The sequence below is a fragment of the Aythya marila genome, assembly GCF_965140915.1.
Source record: "Aythya marila genome assembly, chromosome: 3".
NCBI classification, from domain to species: domain Eukaryota; kingdom Metazoa; phylum Chordata; class Aves; order Anseriformes; family Anatidae; genus Aythya; species Aythya marila.
Window position 1 is genome coordinate 75,050,349 of NC_139044.1, and position 9,370 is coordinate 75,059,718.

General features: G+C 41.8%; 1 protein-coding gene across 1 annotated transcript in view; it reads right to left on the reverse strand.

Annotated features, from left to right (window-relative positions):
• GOPC (golgi associated PDZ and coiled-coil motif containing) overlaps positions 1–6,279 on the reverse strand; it is a gene marked incomplete at its 5' end in the record, with an annotated part of 28,429 nt that extends 22,150 nt beyond the window's left edge. The window contains one exon of the mRNA XM_082756177.1: positions 5,953–6,279. Within this exon, the coding sequence (XP_082612303.1) occupies positions 5,953–6,279 (327 nt within the window). The remainder of the gene's footprint in view (positions 1–5,952) is intronic.
• Between the last annotated feature and the right edge of the window lie 3,091 nt (positions 6,280–9,370).

Genomic DNA, 9,370 nt, shown 5'->3' on the forward strand with positions numbered 1-9,370 from the left:
GAAACCATTATTCCTAAGCGTTCCCATAACATTACACAACTGCAGGATAGAAATCAAATTGCCAAGACATGACATCTGTAGCTCCTACAGCCGGAGGCCTAAACATACTCGCAGACAGCAGACACACAAGTGCTGGTGGTTCAGCAGCAGAAGAGCCTGTGGCGGATGCTCACAAAACACGCAGCCAACACACTAATAACTTTTCCTGGGGACCCCTGACTTTGGCAGCAGCCCCTAGATGTGACGTGGCTGAAGCTCCTTGAGTATTATGTTTCTCTAATTGCTGGAAGAAACTATTTTCTCCTTTATTCCACCCATGTCACTTCAATGCTGAAATTTGTTTAGCCTACAGCTCCCTGAAAGACAAGCCTGCTCTGCCCCGGCCTCAGGCTTGGCTGTTTGGCTCTTCCTTCGCACTAAGCACCACTCACTGCAACGCTTCACACAATCCTACCACGTTTATAGGACTTGTTTGAAACAGAAACCATGAAACAGATCAGAGCCTTACTGCTCTCACTGTGCTCCTTGCAAAGCCGAAGTGACAGCACTGCACAAAATACGAGTTTCTGAATAACAGAGACACTTTGGAGTGATAGCCCTTGTTGACTAAAAAACCCTGCCTGCAACAAAACCAACTTACCACTTCTCCATGACCATGAGTAGCCTGTTTCAAATTACTTTAATAGCCTGTATTTACAGATTCTGTAATGAAATTGAAAGTACTTATTGCATTATTTTTGTGCCCCCCCCCCCAAAAAAAGGGCATGTGACTTAAATTTAAAGCTTTAACTAAAAAATGTACAAAAAGTTCTTTATCATATGGCTAATAAGAATACTGACACCAAAATTTTTAAGTATGAATTCCCTAAATAAAGACTAGAGCCAGAAGCAAATGGAAAAAAAAGAACTCAATTCTCCCTTGAGTGTACACTTATAGCTACTGATGGCAAAACTGCAGTGAAAAAGTGAATGCAGAAATTAGTTATAGATTGTTTTATCCATCCTTAATAGATCCCATACAGAAAGCAAACCGTAAGAGACACCTACAGACGCATTGCTCCATTCCTCAGATACCACTGTGATCCTGACAAATTATTCAAAACACTGGTCAGCAAATCAGAAGGATGCAAAACAACGTGGATATTAATTTTTATCTTCTTTGCTAAGACCCTTCTGGATTTGCAATTACTTGCACGCTCTTCCTCCCAACAGTTAAACAATTGATAACACCATAACGCATGTAAAACATCTTAAAATTTGTTTCCATTTTTATGTAGGCTGATATATCACCTAAGATTTATATGCCAATCATTGATCTTTTTCATTGCTATCATTAAAATAGCTGGTAGTACAGCACCGTACTATTACTGCCTTGGCTTTAGGTACTGTTTCTTGCCACTGTTTTGCTTTGTATTTGACTGAATCGTTGTACCTACTTGCAGGAGAACAGGCCAGTGCTTTTATGTAATCACTGCCAGTACACTTTGCTGCCAGCACCAAATTCCTGGCTGCCTCACAAAGACGCTTTTTTTCAGGCTGTCCATGCCTCTAATTGCTTATGAAGAATACATAAATCCATTTTTAGAAGTCATATTGGTAGCTTTATGATTGCCATAATTTTGGAAGTCAGACTAGCTATGCAGCATAATTCAGTAAATAAAACTACAAATTCTGAACCAAAACACTAGCTCCCTATTGCTTACTCTTTGGCAGCTCCAAATAAATGAGAAAAGAAGAAAATACAGTTGCACTTTACTACACACAGACTAAAACTAAAGTAAGGTAGTTAAACCTCTAGAATGCCAGGGCTCCTGATACAGGAAAATACAACTTAGGTCATCCCTTTAGAAAGGTATAGTTATTATGAGAAAAAAAAAAGGATCAAAACTATGACATGATATAAACCAACTGAAAATTTTACTGCATTTCCGCTAGCTGAACATCTGAAAATCAGTTGAATTCTAGAATACAAAATGAGCTGGATCAAGTCTCATTCACAACAGACCACATTCCATCTAGAAACAACAGATTCCAAAAGAGAAAAACTTTCAAAAGGTAAGAGTGTTATAAATAAAATAACAATTCAGTAAAATACTGGAAATTTTTAGAACATTTGAAAAAAATAATTTTCTCACTGAAGTATTATAAGTATGTTCCCAGTTTTATAGGCACATCTGTCATGGGACCAAGAAACATCTTGGCATTTCACAGAGGCATTTCTTGTTACAAAACAAAATGGGGATAAGGATTAAAGGACCTCAAAAGAAGGTATGTGCTCCTACCATGTTTAAAAAGTCCTCCTAATCAACCAAGCAGGTACAGTTCTAAAGCATGCTCCAAAAGCTGGACTTGCACACTGTGTGAAAAAACCACCCCATACATAATACACAAGTAAAATTGAAATAAACATAGGTGACTTGTAATTTTGTAAGTATCTTTACATTACCTACATGCACTATATATGCTTTAGCTGATGTAGTAACAAGCCACTTACAGAAGAATTCGGCTCAAAGGAAGAAGTTCCCTAAACCCGATTCCAAGATCATCAAGGACATAACATTAAACATGCAAATAACCTAAAACATATTCTTAACTGTTTTCCCAAACCCCAGCATGTCCATGGGCTCACCCAAGTGCCAAGACCCAGGGTGTGCTCTAGCAGACATTCCATTCTAGCTCGTTCACTTAAAATTACAGGATCAGATTGGCAGCCAAAGTACCAACGTCAAGCTCAGTTTGCACTGGCCTCTTAACCTACTACTTTTACATCTACAGAACTTTTATTTTCTGAAAGAAACATTAAAACAGCGCCAGTCAGCACTGTATTTCTTTCAGCTCAAACAACGGTCAAACACGAGAAACAATTCCCATGAACTTCCCCTCAATTAAGAATCTCCTTAAACCTCACACTGCCTGCCAGCCTGCATCTGCTGATTATAACTCTGGGAGACAAAGCCCAACAAAAATCTCTTCCAAAATGGCTGTCACCTCCTTTTGTTCTAACAGCCTGAGGCCCTTACTGTCCTTCAGCAAGATACACTCCTTCGTTTGTTTAGTCAAGCTGGTCTCCAAAAAGACAGCGGCTTCCATCACCCAACACTGTTTTCCTCTTTGGTAAGTTACTTAATTCAACTCTGCCCCTCTGGGACCAGCAGGGAAAAACTAAGAAAACAAACCCTCCTTCCCTTTAGTTTAGTTCATTTGGGACCATAAATGTTATTAGCACAGCAGTACAATTATCACCTTTCATCACTATAAAGCCCAAGTAAACTGATCTGCATACATCTGCTGTGCATCTGCATGCCGTCAGGTTCCTTCCAAAAATAACTTACCTCTCAACCAGCCGTGTGTAACTCCCTCTCTGGAAACTACAGGCTGCCTGGAATTCTTCCTTCCCTCTTCTGAAACATCCCTCACACTGTATTTTACCTAAACTCCTCTCTCTAGCAGTAGGTATACATACCGGTCATTCCAGAACGTTTTTACACCAAACTCCCAAAGCAGGAGCTTCCATCCACCAAACCAATTACCTTGCATCTCTGAAAAGTGGTTGTATCAATCAGAGAATGCATATTTAGCTGATTGAGTTGATAAAGTGAGTTCTGAAACCACATTTTTCATTTCTTGTCTGTAAAACCATAGCAAGACCAGATAATTCTGCTTAAATAAACAATTCACAATCAATAGAATAATATTGGTAATTTTTGTTAATTTAGTTTTCCTTTAGAAAACAGTACCACTCATTCAGTAAGGTGAGAGCAAGCAAATGTAGCTGCAGGAGTAAGGTCTTAGCTCTTAACTAACATATCAAAGTATTATTTTCATCCAAACAAAGGCATGTTTCCACAGACAGTTTTACCTCATTGGCTTGACAAGTATCTGTACCTACATAAGCTATGACTAACAACAGTCATGAATGTGATGAAAGCTTCATATAAAAATGCACAAGCACTATAAAATTACAACTGTCAGCTATTAAGAAATAATTGCAGTTTTAAAAATCATGAAATACAGTAACTTGTACCATTAAAAGTAAAGCTACTGATCACATCCTAAACTTCAGTGTTCATGTTAGCGACTTCTTTCAAAACAGGTAACATTTTGGACAATGAGGCTTCTGACCAGAAGTCTGTGCACATGAAAACACTCATTCTCAACACAAGTGGCAGTTTCCGTTTCAAATTTATGACTCTAATAATGAGATCCTAAAATTAACAACACTATAACCTTCTAAAGGCCTATTTGAAATAAAAATTGCTTTACAGGTATGAAGCCTAATACCAATATCAGGAACAAAAATAATTCACAAGGTAAAAGGATTTTAGTCACCAGTTCAGGCTTCTCAGTATCGTTTTTTTTTTTATCAAACATTTAGTTCTCACACTTAGCCATATACAATAATCATGATATTTAAACTGTGCTCCTTTGCTCTTCAACTCATTCAAGATTAAAGCACAGGCAATTGTTGTTTCGATGCCAGGTCCCCTGATGATTGTAATTAGATACCAAAATCTCTCTCAGGATCTTTGTTTCATCTTTTCCTTTCAAAATGGAAAGCTTGAAACAATGTTTCAAAGAAATATTTACCAAGTATCAACTCATTCTCTTAAAATAACCTGAAAACTCATCTGCTTTACAAGTCTGTACACAATGCCCACCTTCCCTGTGCAGTATGCAATAAGCACTGATTGTCCACTGCCAACTCCTAGATTTTATTTTACTACACTGGTACAATTAAGCGCACTGTACAGCTTGACAGTATGCATGCAAGCTGAATACTAAAGCATCTATGACAACACAGCAACATAAAGAACACTGTAAACACCACTACAATAAGTACTCTGGTGAAATAAAGACTGCAATGAACAAAGCTGCTTGGTTAATGGCATCTTTATTCTACCAAGTAATAAACCAATTCTCAGCTAAACTCTATGGACAGTTTGCATAACAAGGTCCTCGCTCCAGGAAGAGATCAGATTAAAACCAAAGCTCATTTACTTCACTTCCTACCGCAAGGCGGACCTTCAGAAGAGCAAGTCACTATCTGAAGACTCTTCGATCTCTTTATTATAAAACTAAAATACAAAGGGCTTGAAGAACTGACATTTGTGGCTTGTCATAGTTTCTAAGAAGTTCTTCTCTTTGCTCCTATGTATTTCAAAAATACTAGAACAAACTAATGAAACTCTAAAAAGCACAGCCTACAAGAGATACTGAAAAAAAAAACGGTTTTTTTTAGCCCAGGGAAAATATAACTTAGAGAAGACTTATCAGCACAGTCCTATAAAATGTTAAAAGACAAGAGATCGCCTAACATCCACAACTGTCAAGGACATGACAAATGGCAACCAAGCCTACAAAAACAAAGCCTCAGGTTGCAGTAGTTACAAAAAGGCTGTAAAATTCCCCAAAATCTCCTTCCAGAGCACTCCGGTTCTTGCACAAGTCACAGGACCCGGAGCCTCTTGAGCAACATCAGCACCAGCCAGCTTGGCTCCTGCGAATGCTTCTTCCTTCCCACCCTTACTAAAACGCTGGTTTAGACATGAAGACGACTTCCCAGCAGTACTGACGGTCATTACTCTCCTCACAGAACACAAGATCTCCACTATTTAAGGAGACCAAGTTCAGCAGAGACCTATCCGACCTCCCTTGGAGCACGAGGGGGCAGGAGGACCTGCCAAGTCTATCCCAAACCCATTTTTTCGTTCTGTTCACCTGTAAAAAGGCATAACATCCTCCTTTAAACTGCTGACTACGCTTCAGGTATCTTAAAGATATTTCTTTGCCCCCTTTCACGCCGGCTTACCGAACTGCCCAGGGACCTAACGCAAACGCAGGACCCCTGGGAGGCATCTGCTGCTCCACACCGCTCCTTCCAACACCCCAGAGGCCCTGAGGAGCCCGTGGGGCAGGAGCTTAACCCCACCCCGCCGCCCCGCAGCCCCTCACCTCCAGCTTGTGGTTGATCTGCGACACGGTCTGCGCCTTGTGGCAGAGCTGGGCGAAGCAGGAGCTGAGGCTGGTCATCTTCTGCCGCCCCTCGTAGGTGATGTCGGCCTGGTCGGGGTCGATCTCGCCCAGCAGCAGGTCCACGTCCACGAAGGCCTTGTCGAACTCCTTCTCCAGCACCTCCAGCCAGCGGAACATGGACACCCCCCCGCCCGACGAAGGCGACGGCGACGGCACCGGGGCCCCGCCGCCCACCCCCCCGACCCCGCAGGCCGCTCCGCCCGGCCCGCAGGAGCCGCCACCGCCGCCGCCCGCCGCCGCCGCCATCCCCGCGCCTCGCCTCGCCTCGCCTCGCACGGCCTCGCTTCGCTTCGCTTCGCCTCACCCGGCCCCGGCCCCGGCCCCGGCCCCGGCCCCGGCCCCGGCCCCGGCCCCCGAGCGGCGGCGGCGGGCCCGGAGCTGGCGGCGCCGCCACGCAGCGCGGCGAGAGGAGGGAGCCCCGCGCGCATGCGCCGCGGCGCTGCCAGGAGGCAGCGGCCGAGCGCCGAGCGCACGATGGCGGCCGCGCCCCGCCCCCGCGGCGGGAGGGAGGCGCAGCGATGTGGCGGGGAGGGGCCGGCGGGCAGGGCCTCTCACGGCACCTCCCTCCCTCCCGCCCTCCCCTCGTATTATTTCTCCCGTGGAAGACTTACACCTCTGTCAGGCTCCAACGCAGGTGGCGTGCTAATAAAGTTACTAAAACAAATTAACGTTACTAAAGTTAAAGTTACTGAAACAAATCCGTTCACCCCGCCCCTGAGGCAGGGAGGTCCTTCCTCGCCACAGTTGTCACAAGCACTTCCATTAGGGCCAAAGCTCAGAGCTGGATGTGCAATGCCACGAGCACATTTCCTAGCTCATTCTGCTTCTGAAATACATAAATACATAAATAAATAAATAAATAAATAATCAGGGAACAAGCATACACTACATGGATACCACAGCGCTTTTTGGGGCATTCTAGTGACACCTGGCTTCCTTGAAAATATTCTGTTTGATCCTGATGTTGATTTCAGAGGGAGCTTCATTAGCAGGTCTCATAGAGATCTCTCGCGCTAAATTTCCACCTCAGAAGAGAAAAAGGATGATATAAATCCAGGTCAGGACCCTAGTCCTGCCTACAACACAGCCCCAGAAACAGGAGCAGGACTGCCCCGGCTGCAGCAGATGCCAACAAAATGGCAATGGCACCAGGATCCTCCATGCGCTGCTCCCTGGTGTAAGGTGGCCTGCACTGAGTGTCTGTCATGGCTCCACTTTGCATAAATACCTGATTTCGACACAGAGAGACAGAAGGATAGCACTTGACAGCTCAGTGGTTAGACCACTCTCCTGGAACACAAAGAGAGATGTTAAAGCAGGAAAGCATTGTACTTCCAACAGTCTGTGCTTTCAGGAGAGCTGGATAAAAGCCCTTCACCACTAGCAGTAGGTATCACATCGCCTCTGGGATCTGATATCACAGGCTTGACAAGAAGCTTCCAGATTGTTATTACAAAGCTGCTCATTTTCCCTTTACTGTTCAGATTGCCTGCACTGTAATTTGAGGTAGGATGGGGAACCTAAGAGAGGTACTCTTACTGTTAAGCCCATCTATGATGGAAAAAAAAGCTACAAATCCTTTTAGATGACCCCACAGAAAGAAATCTACTGGCTCAGTACATTGGGGTACCCAGATTCTGTCTGAGCAAAGGGTTTGAGTGTCTAAATTTTAGACTGTCGCCCAAGTGCTTCGTAATGAGCCAAGTTTAGTACAGCATTTATTCAACCTTCTTTCTAACGTTTGTTCTCTGTGGCTATTTTGACTTTATACCAGCAAGGTCTGAGCGGGAATCAAAGTATTTGCTGTAGTAAAAGCTAAGCTATCACATTGTTTAAATTAGTTCAATCACACAAGCAAATATGTTGCTTCAGGACTTTTTTTTTTTTTTAATGGAACAGTAATCTAACTTAGCTAAGCATAAATATTTTTTGCTCATGTATTTCAATCATGTATTTAAGGAGCACCTGCTTATCTTGAGAAGGAAATGTCCCGTAGTTACTATGTAACGTATCTATAGCAACTACTGCCTTTAAAGACTTATAGTTGATATAGTTTATGTATGATTATCTCTTTTAAAGAATTACACACTCTCTGCTTTTTAATATCCTTTCCCTTCAGCTTAGGGTTGGTCTATCTTAAATTGTGTTTATCTACAGTGGTATCAGAGTTTTGTGGTCATTAATTTGAATTCTTTCATCTCTCATCAGCACTACCTTTGTTTTGCAAGTCCTTACATTTCACAAGTCAAACAAGGTTTTGTCTCTGCTTCTTTCACTCAAAGATTAGCTTCTCAAATATGACTCTTTAGAGACCTACCTGTAGGATAATAGCTAATACTTGCTGGACTATGGATAAATGAGAAGGAATGCTATATATAATTAAAAAAATCTGCAGTTGTGACATGGAATCTTAGTAAATGTAGTTAACATTAGGAACTATTTATGTTTCTCACCAGAAATACTGTGTGAAAATGGGGTTGAAAATAAAAGCAGATATCACTAATATAAGGGTAAACACAAGAATAGTTTAATTATCTCAAAACTATACTTTTAAGAGCCCTAGAAAGTTCTGATCAATTCCAGTTACCCTTGAAATGTCTGCCAAAAGCACCCACACAACCTTAACTCCGTTCTGTCAGCAAGCCATGCAGTCATTATGCAATTGAACCTAAGAAAGCTTAGCAGTTTTGGCCTTCAATTAGATTAAATTTATTTTAAGTAAACTGTAGTATATACCACCCTGATAACACCAACAAAATAATCAAAGAATATTTAAAGAACAGCGATCATTTGAATCAACTGGTCTGTCAGTAAGAATCCTTGATGTGTGGACACAGCTCTGCTACGCCCAAGAAACATTTCTATCAAATAGTTGCAGGAAATTTTGCCAAAATAAATAAATAAATAACTGAATACTTTTTATGTCAAAAGGACTTCACTGAAAGTTTCCTGATCTGCTCATTTGACCTTACCTATCATGTGGCATAGCTAGGTGAAGCTTATCACAGGCTAATTTCATCATATATAATTGATATAATTTCAATTATTTTAGACAAGGTGGAGCATAAAGAATGTGAAGTTTCTGTGCTACTCTGCTATTAAGCATATTTGAGTACAAACAGTATTTTATAAATTCAAATCTACATATTTTGACTTATCACTGGAGTACCTGATGAAATATCTGAAAAATTACTTTGTTTTCAAAGAGTAGATGACCCTCTGCATGGGGAGGGCACATTTTCATATAAGACAAAGCAAAGCAATACCCAAAGCAAAAGGAAAAGACATAAATAATACTCTGACCAGCATCTTCCTTGCTGTATATTTCATACTCGGT